General features: G+C 31.9%; 1 protein-coding gene across 10 annotated transcripts in view; it reads right to left on the bottom strand.

Moving 5' to 3' along the window:
• LOC107066989 (discs large 1) overlaps positions 1 to 15,977 on the bottom strand; it is a 419,075-nt gene that overhangs the window by 296,057 nt on the left and 107,041 nt on the right. For all 10 annotated transcript variants that reach the window (XM_015322081.2, XM_015322083.2, XM_015322090.2 and 7 more), the window contains one exon: positions 13,448 to 15,151. In XM_015322081.2, coding sequence (XP_015177567.1) covers positions 13,448 to 13,910 — 463 coding nt within the window. In that variant the 5' untranslated portion in view covers positions 13,911 to 15,151. The remainder of the gene's footprint in view (positions 1 to 13,447; positions 15,152 to 15,977) is intronic.

The following is a 15,977-nucleotide window of genomic DNA, read 5'->3' as shown; positions in this document are numbered from 1 at the left end:
TAAATGGTAACGTCCAGGCGTTTGGTGTATATCTCGAACCCGTTGAAGGAACCATTTATCAAAGCTTTCGTATATTTATTATCGGATGACCTTTCGCACCAACCCCCATGGTATCTCGCAGTCGATTTCTCGCGTTTAGATCGAAGTCAATATAAATAACCAAAGCCAAGATGAATCTTTTCAAGCGTGAAAATATCTGAATTAGAGTTATCATGGGGGGTTTCGGGAAACAATCGTTATCCTTCTATATTTATTTTTCATTAAATTTTTCATCGAAATTCCGATCAAAGTTGATTTTTAATTATCAACAAAAATATACCTATGGACATAATGTAATACATACGTATGCAGTAGACATATGAAACCCCATGCACGCGTGTATGTATGTGTGAGTGTGTGTGTATGTGGACAACAATAGTATAACGAGCGATTGGATGGAAATAACAGGAAGATCGTAACGCTTTCATAAATGGTAAGGGGTATATCGATTCGCTTGACGATGCGATAGATTTTACGAGCAGTAAAAGAGAACATAGAAGGAAAAACAGGATACCAGGATGAACTTTAACGACGTAATAATTCCGGCGGTGAAGCTGCTCGATGACCGCAGAAAACGATTTCATGTTTTCCCATACTCTTTTCCGAGAATATAACGAAGTTTCTATCGCATGACTATAACGATCTGTATGTATCACGAAAGAGAAAGAAAAGAGGGTGCGAGAAGTTTATGAGAAGGGTCTTATGAACGATGTGTTTTTTCAAGCTGACACACAATAAGAGGATCAACCTGCTAATATCACGTGCAGCACATTTAGCGATAACAAAGACAGTAAATCATTGTCTCGGGTCACTCGTGACACAACCGATTCGATGGTACAAGCTTTGAAGGGTGGTTTTATCATTCTCATGGGTATTCTTCACGAACTCGTACTAAAGAGGAATCAAGGAAGAAAAGTATGAAAAAGAGAAAATTCGTTTACCCTCTTTTCTAGATATTTCAGAATTCATTTATCGTTCTTCCACTATTTCTTCATAACTTTTTATACTTTTTTTTATTTATTCTTTGTCAAAAGATAAATTTATTTCTTGTACATTCTCTTTATAATAGCCTAATGAATCTTCAAATCCTAAATATTGAAGATAATAAATTGATCAAAATAGGTATAGTTCATAGTAATAGATTAAATACGAAAAAAATTGTGATAAGTATGGTATTGATAAATTTTAGAATGAACGAACATTGGTAAAAATAAAAAGAAGAATTTAACGATGTAAACGAGAGAAAGGACTATGAGTATCAAGAGGGTTGTGATGGATAATAATAACGGTAGGTGCATTACCCATCGTGTTCAATACCCAATCGAATGCAAGATGATGAAATTGAACGAGCAACGTGCACTGCATCGCGAATTGCAATCAACGGCAAAAGGTATGGAGCTTGGCTTCATCGTGTACAGAAATTCGTTAGAGTAGCGACGCTGATGCTGATTGTGTAGACTATAGATGGTTGGATGCTACTACTACTACTACTACTACTACTGCTACTACTACTATTACTAGTGGTACTGAAATGGTAATAGTATAGGAAAAGAGAAAGAGAGAGACAGAGAGAGAGAGAGAGAGAGAGAGAAAGAAAGAACGTGGACACGCTCGAAGCTTCGAGTAATCTCGCCGATGCTCGCTGGGTCCGTTTTAATTTTTCAAGTAATACCCCAACACCATTTTGCACCCGAGTATCGTACGATCTTTTGATGTTCCAGCTTCGTGCATTAAAACTACGAGAAAGTTTGAACGTGAGTATCTCGAAGAACCGTTTGCGCGGTTTTTCTTCTTTTTTTTCTTTTTTTTTTTAATGTATTTACTAAAATTAATACGAACATTTTCCTTGCTTTTTTTCTTCCTTTTTTTTAATTTTCTTTTGCTTTTAAATTGTCATCCTTCAAAAAGTATATTATATAATACAATCTATAAACGATCTGCGTATAATATTTTTATTTTCTTTTATTTTATTTTACGACTGACGTAAATAATTTTTTTACTCGTCGAGGTGCAAGACAGTTGGTTGTATTTAAAATTTAACGAGAAAACGTTTTGAGAAAAAAACAAACATTCGAATCTGAATGCTCGAAATGGGAAAACACAATCGAAGAAGGAGAAACGAGAGGCAAGACAAATCATATTTTCCATGTAATATAACCGTCGAATTTGAAGAAAGAAATTGAGAATATAAAAGCAAGTAGAGTAATCTCACTAATGTTCTCCCCTTCTATAAGCGGTATCCCATTTTGGATTAGAGATACGTTCGATGTCGGGCATTCGCTTAAAATGCGATAATGCATTCATCGGACACGGTGAACGAAATTTTTTATCCCATGTTTTTTCTTTCTATCGGTTCGTTTTTCATTTTTCACTCATTTTTTTTTCATAAAAATTCGAGGTAAATTTAGTTTATCCATTGGTTTTCATTACTATTCATTTTTATTTTATTATACATATGTTGGTTTACGTATATAACAGGATTAAACATTTCAATTGAAATATTTACTTGTTATTTGCAATTTTATGAAGAATATTCTTACAAATAAATAAATAAATAAATATATATATGTATATATTTTTTTAAATATACAATATATGAATCTGTGATAACAGTATATCTACGATTATTTTATTTTCCTTATAATTATAAAATAATTGGAATGTGTTTATAAAGGATCACGGTGTACTTTTTGTAAATGATGTCCCATTTTCTTTATTATAACACTCGAATGCCGTTCGTTCCATCGCATGAAAAGCTTGAGTTACTATTAGCTTATGTCATAAGATAACTATTTAACAATTTTTCACATATTTATGTGAAAGTTCATTCGTATTAACTGTATCGCGATTTAGTTACGTTCATAATTTGTTCTAGTAAAATATATATTAGTATTATTTAATTTTAATTATTTAATATTTTTTAATAATGTTTCTTATAAAAGTTTAATTTAATATAATGAAATAGGATAAAATCGTAAGTATCTATAAACTTGTAAATCAATTATATTCTAAAGGAAAACAGTTTCTTTCATCCTAAAATAATTTGTCAACACACTCATACTCATATCACCACACGCGATAAATAAAGAATAACATTTTCTTAACGTTACTTATAAGAAATCGTTTATCGATATTTTGTAGAAATATCGAGGCACACACACTTCTAATACTAACACTACTCCTCGTTATTTACGTCTTAAGTTTCTTTTCTTTCATGAGACGGAAAACACTGCCATTCTGTTCACTCTCGAATTTTCTCTCACCCTCCAAATATATATATATATATATATATATATATATATATATATATATATATCATAGAAAAGAAAAACTTAAACTCATTAACTAAAAGTACGTTTTTCTTCGGCGAATTTCATTCGATTCTCGTAAACTTTTACTACCAGAGTCTTCTTCTTTTTCTCGAGATTTCTTTCTTTCTATCTGAAAAAGATTTCTTTTCGGTTACCACGAAAGAAATCGAACAGAGAAAGAAGGCCGACTGAAATTCTCGAAACTTTTTGATCTTTCGGCTAAGTTCGTTCAAGTAGTGGATCGTCCAATACATAGAACGAAAAAGTGGTTCTCATCGATTTCTAAGGAAATCCATAAAAGGTCTAAATCCTCGAGGATCCTCGAGAACGCCACTCTATCTTCTTCATTCTTTGGAGAATAGTTCGAAGTGGGAAAGGAAAAAGAGAAAATCGTATAGGTCCTCCAACCCGGGACTCCCATTCCTCTCACTTTGTTCTAAGTTTTACAATGTTTTTTTTTTCAAAGTAACACGACGAAAGTCACGTCGAAATTTAATTGCCCTATGTAGACAAAAAGAAAAATTCTTATCTTGATCGTAAAAAATAACAATGTAAGAGAACAAAAAAAATTAAGAAAAATAACTAAAGCTGTTATTTATTTGATTAACAATCAATAACATTGATTAATAATTAATGTACTAGTACCAATAAAATTGTGTGGCGTTATTACAATTAATACAATTCTGTTCTAACCCTTTATGAAACAAGAATGTTAATTGCAATGTTGTTTCAGGAACTTATAGCAAATAGCGTACACATGACGTACCTTAGGTAAATAATTTAAATAAATTTTGTTTACAAAAGATACTAAATAAATAATTTTGTAGGGGAGTTTTAAGTATCAAAGAGTAAACATGGATAAGTAGACGACGGACTGGTAGGTAACGAAGGACTAAAGGGAAAAGGACTCGATGGTCGAAATAAAGAAATACGATGCGTGGTCTGTTTTCTGTAAGTTGCGTAAGTTGTGTGTGTGCAAGTCTGTGTGAGTCTAAAAGTTCTCACGCGATATCGGTGATTTGTTTATTAGACCGAGCTGGACGTTGGGAAAATTCGAGAACGATGAGAAGGATGGTTCATCCCCTTAGGGATGCAGGGTGGGGGCGTAAACATATAAGGAAAGGACTGTCACGTGGGGAACGTCGTTGAGAACCGAGCGATGAGAACGATTGACGGAGAGATTCGATATGAGCGTTTTAAGCGTGGTTAGGGAGTGAATAGCGAGTGAATAGTGAAAGAATAGCGAGTGAGTAGCGAATTGCGGTAGGATTGGGAATATTCGCGGGTTTCGTGCGTCTTTGTGAGGTCAGAGTGAGTGTGAGAGATTGCGAATCGTTATTATATTGTAATTGTAATAAACAGTAACTTATGGAAATAAAGAATATCTTTTATATCTCAAGTGGTGTCGGCAACACGAGGAGATTAGATATCCTTAGCCGGATACAAAACGATTGATTTCCCTACAATTTTATAATAAATATATATTAATATACTTTTTTGTTTTGTTTTTTATTTGCTCAAAAATCATCTAGTCGTTTTTGATAAATCTTTAAATACGATTGATTAGTATGTTATAGAAATTCAATGCTAATTAATAATATTTATTTCCACACAAGCATTCATATGTATATATATATAATGACAATTTATATAAAAAAAATATTGATAAAATAAATTGTAATGAGACGAAAAAAAAACAAGCAAAATTAAAAATAATATAGTATATACTGCTATGTCCTGTAAAATAATAAAAGGTGTAGTTAGTTTTTGTTTAAGCAGATAACCCTTTACTAGGGAATTAGTATTAAAACCTAGAAAATTATGGATAACTTGGACAGAATGATGACATTTGGATTGTAAGAACTGGAAAGGAAGAGGGTAGTTAAAATCTGAAATCTATTGAAATTCTAGTACTGTGAAGATAGATAATTAAAAATGAAAATAAGACGTTTACCTTTTTTTGTTGCTAATGGGATAGGCCTCTAACTCTGCTTCGATTAACACAAATAAATAATTCTAGTCGCAGATGATAATAATACTTTACTAACTCTTACAAATTCGTTTATTTTCCAATTTATTCTTGAATATTACCAATCCATCTTATAAATGTTTCACTGATTTAACAGAATACAATACGGACTTATTAATTAAACTGAATACAGACTTATATAATAACTAATACAGACTTACTAGCTAACAAAGAAATACAGTATTATAGAAAATTATGAATAACAATGATAACTGATATCGTTTATAGACCTACTCCTACTCCCACTTCTTAGACCAATTATTTCGTTGCATCGAATCAGTTTGTAAGATATAAAACCTTATTCCTTATTGGATGGTTACATGGACGCCTACAAGGTTCATTGGTTTAAAGAATTAACAAAGAGTATGGGGGTAAAGTATTTGGGGATAAAGTCCAAACGACTTCAGTTCCACCAATTTCTATGAGTATACGCCTATGAATCGGATATCCGTTTCTCGGTTAAATAAATATATTTCTTAAGAACAATAATCAATACGAAATCTGCAGGATGTTTACTTAAGATTATGTGTATCTTTTACTTGTGAACAATACCACCGCATGTGCCTGGGAAATATTTCTAATCTGTTTCTTTAGTTTAGTTGATAAAATTATATCGGATTACCTGACATAAACATTCGACGAGAAAAATATTAAGCATAGCAGGTAAAAGAAAAAAAGAAAACGGCCTAAGAACGTAACAATACAATGAGAGAAAAATTGAAAAAGTTGTTGGTAAAAACGTAGTATGGAGATATTTGAACGCTGTTATCAGATTTCAAAAACGTAATCACGTCAGCTATGGCGAGAAAAATAAAGAGAAATAGAAAGTACAAAAAAAAAGAGAGAGAGAACGAAAGGTACTATCAGAGCTTCCGTCCTATCTGGTACCGGACAAAAGCACCAGAAGAGCTTTTGAGCGATCATGCATAATGCTTTTCGCGTCTCACAAAGATCGCTTATTTGCGGTGAAATGGAGAAAAGTGTTGTGACGAGAGAAAGGACAACGGGGTCAATACGTTTCAACAGGTTTGGTTTTCTTTGTCATCAGAACATCGACGAAACTCAACAAAGAGGAACCCGTCCTTCTATCTCGTAGGAAACCTGCGAGAAGACACCCTTCTATCTCGTTTTTTAAATTTCGTATTGGAAATCCCTGAAAATGGTATGAACTGACATAACATACAAAAAAGAAACGGAAGAAAATGAGGGTATGAAGAATATTCAATTTATCGTCCTAGCAATGAAATTGAATGATTCTGTTTGTTCATTTTACGTCGTCGTACGCAAATGTTTGCGTTCATTTTTTTAATTCTTCCTCTTTCTCTGTTCATTAAAAGTTCGTATTAAATTCAAAATAAAATTGTAATTTATCTTTTTTTTCTATATCGCAAGTTCTTCGATTTTAATTATTACGAAAAACAGTGGCTATTTTTGTTCGCGGATACAACAACAAAAATTGTAAATGGAGAATAAAAAAAAAGAAAATATAACAACGATTCGAGTAATTTTTGGTACAAGCGAATATTACGTAATCGTTTTATTTTGGTTTTTGTTTTGTTTCTCGGAGAGGTTATCGTTGGACATCAGAATTTTCTACAGTGTTTAAGAGTCCTGAATCTTCATTAGAGTTAATTACCGAGTGTACGTTTCGCATTACGAAAGCAAAAAACAATACGGGAGGAAACAAAATGAATTTGTTTGTGCTCGCTAGGAAATTAATGCGATACCACGAACGTGAGTAGATTTCAAAACGTAAGTAACTAAGTATTATTAACGGATGGCGAATTTATACGTATTATGTATTAATATGTGAGTGTTTTTTCAATAGATTTAATCGTTTTCTATTAAATGAGATCTCTAAATCAAAACAATTTTATTAGATATATCTATTCTTTTTTTTAAGCCTTAATTATAATTAAAAACATTGCTTATACCGTATTAAATAGTAAAAAATATATGTATATATAACCATACTTTCGATAAAAATTATATTTTAACGCATATATGTACATTATTTTCTATATCGAGTGTATATGGTATGTTAATTGCAGCTTAATATTTTAAATATATATATATTAAATGAACATAATATCATTGTATGTTTTAATATAATATTAAGGAGTGTCCATGTGTAAGTCTACGTTAAGAGGAGTAAGAAATTATACCTTTTGAAAAAGCCGTTTACAAACGAAATTTTTTTCTATTTTTTTTTTTTTTTCATAACGGAACCGAAGTAACGGCCATTGCGTGCTTAATGTACTCGGAAAGTTCGCATTTCCGAAGTACCCTTCAGCCAATCATGGAATCGGGGCAGAAAGTTTTGCCTCGACGTGGGATGATCGCTCGTGCGTAAGACGTTCACGAAACGAAAAAGCTCGTTCTCGCTTTCTCGCGAGAGATCGTGTTAACAAAAACGGGTTAAATTATACCATTGAGAAACCAAAAAAAAAGAAAAAAATTGAAAAAAATACGACGGTAAGAATTTTGACGCTAGCTGTTAGAGTATACCGTTTTTGTTAGCAAAGAAATATTATTTAAATATTTAAATCAAAGAATGTAAAACGAAATTTTCTGGTCGAACGAAATTTTATTTTCAATTAAAATGGAATTATATTTTAAACAAGATTGCTCGTTTATATGACAATTTCATAATCATTATTGAGAAAAGATTGAAAAAGTTTCACAAATTATATATTTCATTTCATAGATATTTCAAATAAATTAAATGTACTTGCATCAATTTAGCAAAAACTGTGTTACGACGTTTAATTAACTAATTATTTTCTTTTTCATCGCGAGATGTTTCATTGCGAGAAAAAAAATATGTTTCGGCAAGATCCCAACGTGAATATGTAAGCATTTACATACGTACAGTGTATGTATTTATATAGCATACATAAGAGAGAATCTCAGATGAAAAAAAAGAGAGAGTGTGTACCACTCTCTATACGTGCATATATATATATTTACGCGCACCTTACCGTAGATCCGAGTTGTTGGAAAAGTTTAATCCATGGTACGGATCTAAATTAAAATCGCATGAAGCTTTGAGATACATTTCTTTTACTTTTTTCTTTTTATTTTTTTTAATTTTTATTTTCATTTCCTTTTGGTAACTTTTTGGTTTTCTTCTCAAAAAAGCTTTTTCTCAAAAAAGAATTAAAGAGAAAAAAAAGATACTAAATCATAAATATACCAACATTGAACATGTTAATGTTGAAAGATATTAATGTATTAAAATAGAAGTGAATAAGAACAAACAATACCAAAATGTCCTTTAATTAAGTTGCCAAATTAAATGCTATTGTAACGAATCTTTTACCGATAATGCTTGTAATACGCAAGAAATAAAGAGAGAGAGAGAGAGAGAAATATAGGAAATAGCCATGAAAGTACGAAAAGGGTACAAATTCGTTGGCTATAACACGGTGACGTAGGCGAAGCACAGGTGGCTGCTCATTTGCAGATCGTTTCTTCTAATTATCCTCATTATCAGCACACGTAATGCCGATGCGACAGGTGCTTCCGTTGCATTTGTTGAATTCTTTTTTCTTTTACTTCTTTTTATTTCTTTTTATTTCTTTTTATTTCTTTTTATTTATTTTCTCTTGTTTATATATATATATGTGTTTGTGTATATGTGTTTCTGAGAGGACAAAGAAAAAGGGTAGGTTAGAGGGGAGTAAACCCTTGAAACTCGTTTTGGCACGACCAGTAAAGTAAAAGCAGAGAACCACGATAAAAATTGACGTTGAGTAGTAAAACGTGGCATTGCCAGCTACTCTACGTTTACGTTGGTCGTCGATAAAATTATTCGACCTTTTCACGAATTTACTCGTCCATTAATTAGTGCTCTCTCACTGAGAGGCGAGGCAAAATGACGCAGGGTACACGCAACCAAGCGGCTTTTTGACGATCAAACAAGCTACAATAATTTCTCAAAATGTACGGTAATTATGATTGTAGATTGTAAATTACGAATCATTGTTGGTATATATGTATGTGCACGTTGTGTGCACGCGAACATTTTAATTCTATTCTCGTTTCATGTATATATTATCGTTTATCTTCTTTTCCTTTAATCTTTTGCACACCAATAGTTTTACTATTTAACTTTATTACCCCAAATACTGTTATGATATTTTTGATTTTATTAAAAACATATTTAGAATATAAGTTTAAATGTAATGACATAGAATATATATTTTATGATCGCGAATACGTTGTTTAAACTTTTCCTAATTTAATTTTAAAAATAATATTATGGCATGCTGTTAAATAACTTTTTTTTTTCAAAACGTTTCGAGAAACTTTCGCGAATTGAAAAAAAAATTTTTCAATTTTCTAAATTTTTATTTTATTTTATTTTTTTAAATTAAATTAATGCAATTAAACAATTTTACAATATTATATACTCAATTTATAGTCTTAAAAAACAAAGTTTTTCAAAAAAAAAAACATTTTAAAATTTGAAAAATGAAAAATTTTTTTTAATTAAATAAAAAAATAAAAAACTAACTTGGCCCACTCTGGGACTGGCGGGGATAATCGCAGAATTAGTCAAAGTTCTTTTTTAGAAAATAAAAAAAAAAATTAAAAATGGCGAACTTCGAGAAAACAACGGTTTTTCTTAAAATAATGCGAAAATTTCATGGATTTTATAATTTAAAAATTGTTTCGTATTTTTTCTGAAAAATACATTTAGAAACAAAAATTAAAAAAAAAACGTTTCAAAGTTGAATTTTAAAGAAGTTATAGCCATTTAAATAAAAAAAATCCATTTTTTTCAAAAATTAATAGTTTTTTTTGAGTTTGGGAAAAAAATTTGAAAAACTTCTGAAAATTGTTTTTCATAGGGTAGAATAGGATAAAAAACTTTCAGTCAAATCGAAAGGGGTCGGGGTCAAAAGTGGCCGATTTGACGTGGAATGACGTGGAATAATATATATATATTAGGGTGGGTCAAAAAATCAATTATTTTTTTTTTTACAAGTGCCACGGAAAAATGGGTTGCTAGACACCTTAGAAGAATTTTCACCAAATATGAGCTCTTAATTTCAATAGGAAGATCCTCCGCATCGCAGTTTTTTATTTTTTTCTCAGTCCAATAGAATAAAATTCATACCTCATCATTAATTGATTGTACAGAAAAATGTTCTAGATGAATTTTGTAGGAAATTTAATGCTCTACAAAAAAAGTATCTTAATTTTTTCCGTAAACCTCACCATTTGAATGATATTGAAGATTTAAGTTTGATTATTTTAAGACAAATTTCATTTTTGTTTATGAATTTTATAACTCGACAATAAATGCTTATTATAAAATGCGCAATACAAATTTTTATAGGAAATTAACTGCTCTATAAAAATGGTGTCTTATGTTTTGGCGATTAAACTAAGCGTTCAAAAGATATTCAGAGACAGAAATCAGTACACATGAAAGTTTGAAAAATATAAGATACCTTTTTTGTAGAGCATTAAATTTCCTACAAAATTCATCTAGAACATTTTTCTGTACAATCAATTAATGATGAGGTATGAATTTTATTCTATTGGACTGAGAAAAAATAAAAAACTGCGATGCGGAGGATCTTCCTATTGAAATTAAGAGCTCATATTTGGTGAAAATTCTTCTAAGGTGTCTAGCAACCCATTTTTCCGTGGCACTTGTAAAAAAAAATAATTGATTTTTTGACCCACCCTAATATATATATATTTAACTTATTACTATTTAATTTACTGTTTATCGATGATTTAAATTTACATATAAATTTAAATCATTGATAAACTGTAATAATCGTTATGATTAACAATACGTGACAAAAAGATAGAATTAATTATTGAACATATTTATGTCAGCAATATTGTAATATTAATATATAAAGTCAGTTTCAAATGACTTTATCCTTTTTGTCAAAGTTCATCAAGTAATTCAGTTCCCTAGTGGATCGTAGAAGGAGAGAAAGCCCGAGGCAGAGAATCGAGCTTCAACGTTGGATGATAAACTGAAAACAATACGAAGGTCGACGTTTGACCGTGCGCAAGACACGATCATGCTTTCAGCTTTTAGCTTAAAGCTTTAAAGCGTTGCTCTGATAACGCTGATGTGAGTCGACTCGTATATACCAGCAAGAAAACTATTTCATAACTGGGTCAAGCCGTGTGCTGGCTCATTCGGGAGAGTTCGTTGCTGGGTTCGGAAGAGGAAAATACAAGGAGTTTGTGGAAAAGAAATGGAAGAGTGAAAAACGTCGGTGAGACTTTTTCCTATAGCAAACTTTTTTTCTTCTTCTATATACTTTTAAATCAAGGATTTTCATATTTTTTTTTACATCTCCATCTAATATACGATATTTAATATATTACCATATTTACACGTAATTATATATGTTATCATATGTGTTACGTGAATATTTATGAACATTAATTTGATCAGTATTTTGTTTAATGGTTAATATGAATATTTTATTCGATTTAACTAATTAGTGTATTTAAAATCGCATTTGGTGCTTTTATTGACAAACACGTGTTATTATGTGCTAACGTTTTATCATAATTACTGACTATATATTTAATATACTTATTTGATAAATATCAGATAATTATTAATTTTAACAAGATTATTCACTCAAATTGGCGATTAATTAATATGAATGATTTCTACTTTTTGTTTTATTTTATTTTCTTTTTATATGGAAATTTATGGGATCGTGTACGAAAGTCGAAGTGAAGAAAAAAAAAGAAAGAAGTAAAGAGAAGGATAAAGGATATATGTTAAAATTCTAATCAAAATTTTCTTTAGAAAAGAGATGCAAATTATATTAGCTAGTTTTTCCTTCGCAAAAGAATCTCATTTTTCGTGGATCCTAACCGAGTCAAGAACGAGATTGACACGTGAAAGGAATAACCAAGAAGATCACGGCGAACCACAACACAAAACACGCTTTTCATATCGCTAACGTTACTCGCATATTCAAAGTAGTAGCGTATATAAGTGTACGTCATGAGGAAGTTCGGTTTAACTTTTGTCATGACCCTTTGTAAGAACAATCCTTATCTTTCTCTTTCTATCTCTTTTATAAAAAATGGAGAAATTATTTGTACCTGTCTCTCTCTCTCTCTCTCTCTCTCATGTTTTTCTTGTTTTTTTTTCTTTGTTTTTTATGTATATATATGTGTATACATATATATTTTTTTTCTTCGATAAGCAATATAAAAAGAAAGAAATAAAAATTTCAAATAAATTATTGATCAGAATATTTTTTTTCTTCTTTTATCTTTGATACCTAAATGGTTAAAGTAATTTCAACATTCTGTCCAACGTTGTAATGGACATTATCTATCTATCTATCTATCTATCTATCTTCAGAGACTTTCTCATAAATTTGAAAAGTTCTCCAAGTTACTTTATCTATTCGATTTCCCACGATATGATGATTCCAGCATATTGCTCTAGCTCTAACATGAAACTTTCTCTCGAATACTACGGATTTCGGAGTATCATAATCGTAGTTGAGTTTGTAGAAAAGCTAGGAGATCGGAATAATATGTCGCTCATTTTGAAACTAATAGGAGAATGAAGAACTAAAAATGAGGAAGAGATGATGGAGAAGGAAGAAGAAGAAGAAGAAAAAAAATGAGGACAACGGTGAATCTTGAAATTACAACGAATCAAATTTTTCTTAACTTAACAAAAATATCTACCCGGAGAATTAGAAGGATCAACGTTTACTTTCAAATATTTCTACAACGACGAGTGGTAAACCGCTCGTTTCCTTACATCGTATATAGAACTTCAATGCGATTTTCGAGTTCTTTCATGCGATAAAATTGAACTCACTCGACAATCCCCCCCTTATGATTATAAACTCTACGTCTGAGGAAGTAGTTTTTCAATTTTTCGATTTATTATTACGTTTCGTGAATGTCGTCAAAATTTTAGTCAACCTGAAACGATTGGTTTGTTGATACGTTGCCAATAGAAATGTATTAAAATTTCAAATTAAATATTATTGTGAGTTATCATCGATCGACGATAGAAAAATTATGATTTACGATTAAAATATACCTTCTTTAGCCTGGACGTATCCGTGAACCTCGCAATAGCTGCCAGCTGGTCCAGCAGCACCTGGAGTATCCAGGGTGTAAAGAGTATTGGCTGAAGATGTGAGAACGTCATCGGGTGTATGAATAAGACCTGTTGCCTGTGACAACGTTCGTTGCTGATGACGTTGTTGCTGCTGCTGCTGCTGTTGCTGTTGTTGCTGATGTTGGTGTTGGTGTTGCGAATGTTGCTGAAGTTGATGCTGCTGCTGTTGTTGCTGCTGCTGTTGTTGCTGTTGATGTTGTTGCTGGCTAGCAAGCATCTCCTCGTGTCGGCACTTCGAGCAACGACGCATCTCCGAACGAACTCGTAGCAGCCAGACCATGCCGAAGAGTGCCATAGCAACCTCGAGTCCCGGTGACCTCGATGGATGCTTCATGCTCGCTGAATCAAGCACATCGAGGCTCAACGAGCCAACGCGACACATATCACCGATCTCCCGACCGATCACTCACCGATTTGCGAGGAATATTCTCGCTTTTTTAATATAAAAATGTTATTTACGATATTTTTTCCGTCCTATCTTTATCATTAATATTATCACTTTACTCGTTCTTTTTTTATTTTTATTATTATTATTTAATTATTAATATTTTGATAAAGTATTTACGTGTAGAAATTCTATAACTTTTATTGTTATTTTAATTGTGCTAATGATTGACCATATTCACCGGCAGTGTTCAAGATATCGAATTTTAAGGAAGTCCTGTTGTATTTATTTACAATGGTGTTTGAGTTTCCTTGCTTAAAGCTTTAATAAGTTTCACTAGATTTAAAGGGTTTCCTGTAAACCTTCTTCCTTTCCACATCAAAGTATGATCGTCGTGTTTGGCCGAGGAAATGAGAATTCTCTACGTAAGCAGGAACTTTGTTAAACAGCAGGATGAACGATTAAACCGTCGGGATTGGTGAACGGTGAATAGATCTTTCGTTAGAAACTTCGTCGATCTCAGCGAATCGAAGGCACCAAGGTTTCTTCCAACTTGGATTGGACCCAAAGAAGTAACGATTTTTCTTTCTGTATTGTTAAATCTTACAAAAATGAAATGAAAAAAAAATAAGAAATACGAAAGAAAACATGCGAAATTTGATTTGTATAATCGAAATCCTTTTCATCTTCCACGTTGTATAGGAACCGAACACCGACGAGTTATTTGTCGTTTTTCTTCAAATTTATTCTAAGAACATCGATCACGAGGAATTTTCAGTCTTTCCATCGTCTTCTTTCGACTTTCTTCGTGTTCCCTTCCTCTTGGGTAACTCGCTATAATTCATCGACTCGGACACTGTCGTCATTTTATGGAGCAGCACGACAATAGACAACGTTTCTATTGAAAAGTATACTTCAGAATTTCCTCTTTGGTCTGTACGAATGAGTAGTGGGGATATGGGTCAGTCACCACCGCTATGACCACCACCAAGAACCATCAACAACACCCACTATTACCTTCTTCCTTCTGGCTTTGGACACAAAAGTATCCAAACTATAGTGAATTCGCGATAACCTGAACTTTCTTTATCTTCTTATTTCTATTCTCCTTCGTCTTATTTTTCTTGATCCGCCTCGATGCTCCAGGGATTTCGTTCGCAGTGAGTGAATAAAAGTCAAACCCTTTCTCACCCCCTCCCTTCGTTTTTCAGCCTTCTCGTTCTTGCTTATATATCCTCCTGTAAAAGTATTCCGTAGAAAGAGAGTAGAAGAAGAAGAAGAAAAAGAAGAAGAAAAAGAAGAAGTAGTAGTAGTATTAGACTTTTGATAGTGATACTGCTCGTACTATTTTTCATACTATTTTTCGTATTACAGTTTGTACTACTGTTCGTACTATTCTTCATACTACTGTTAATACTACTGTTCTTATTATTGATCGTACTACTGTTCGTACTACTTCTACTGCCACTACTTTTTCTCCTCTTCTCTTCTTCTTCTTCTTCTTCGTCACGAATCTTCCACCATTTTCGAGCATAGCCCGGCAGCATAGCGAAAGATTACACTCGAGTAAGAAACTATCTCTTTTTTCTCTCTCTCTCTCTCTCTCTCTTTCTCTCGGTGTGTGTTTATCTTTTCGAGTTTCCTTCGGGAGAATTTTTCTTCCTTTTCTTTGTTTCTTTCTTCCTTTCATTCTTTTTTCTTTTTCTTTTTCTTTTTCTTTTACATTTCCCTCATACTTCTTTTGCAAATATAAACGAATCGTCATCGTCTTGAAAGTAGAAGAAGACGACGACGACGACGACCTATGACTCCGAGAAGAACTTTGTTTTCAAAGACTTCAACGTTAAAACTAAAGTATAACGAGATACGTTGCATGTAAACGTAGAATCGAACGCTCTAGAAAAAAGAAGAAAGAGTATAATATCTATTAATATTCTTTTGTTTAATTTTGACAAAACACTTTTAAAGATGTAATCAAATGATTGACATCATTAGGAACAAACTAAGAGTATAATAACAATCGATTTAATCGACGATAATTTAAACGAACAAAACGAAATAAAT

Source organism: Polistes dominula, unplaced genomic scaffold (genome assembly GCF_049000335.1).
Source record: "Polistes dominula isolate Pdom_NZ unplaced genomic scaffold, Pdom_raw_medaka contig_37, whole genome shotgun sequence".
Lineage (NCBI taxonomy): Eukaryota > Metazoa > Arthropoda > Insecta > Hymenoptera > Vespidae > Polistes > Polistes dominula.
Note: the sequence above shows the minus strand (reverse complement) of the source record. Positions and strands in the feature narration are given on the sequence as shown.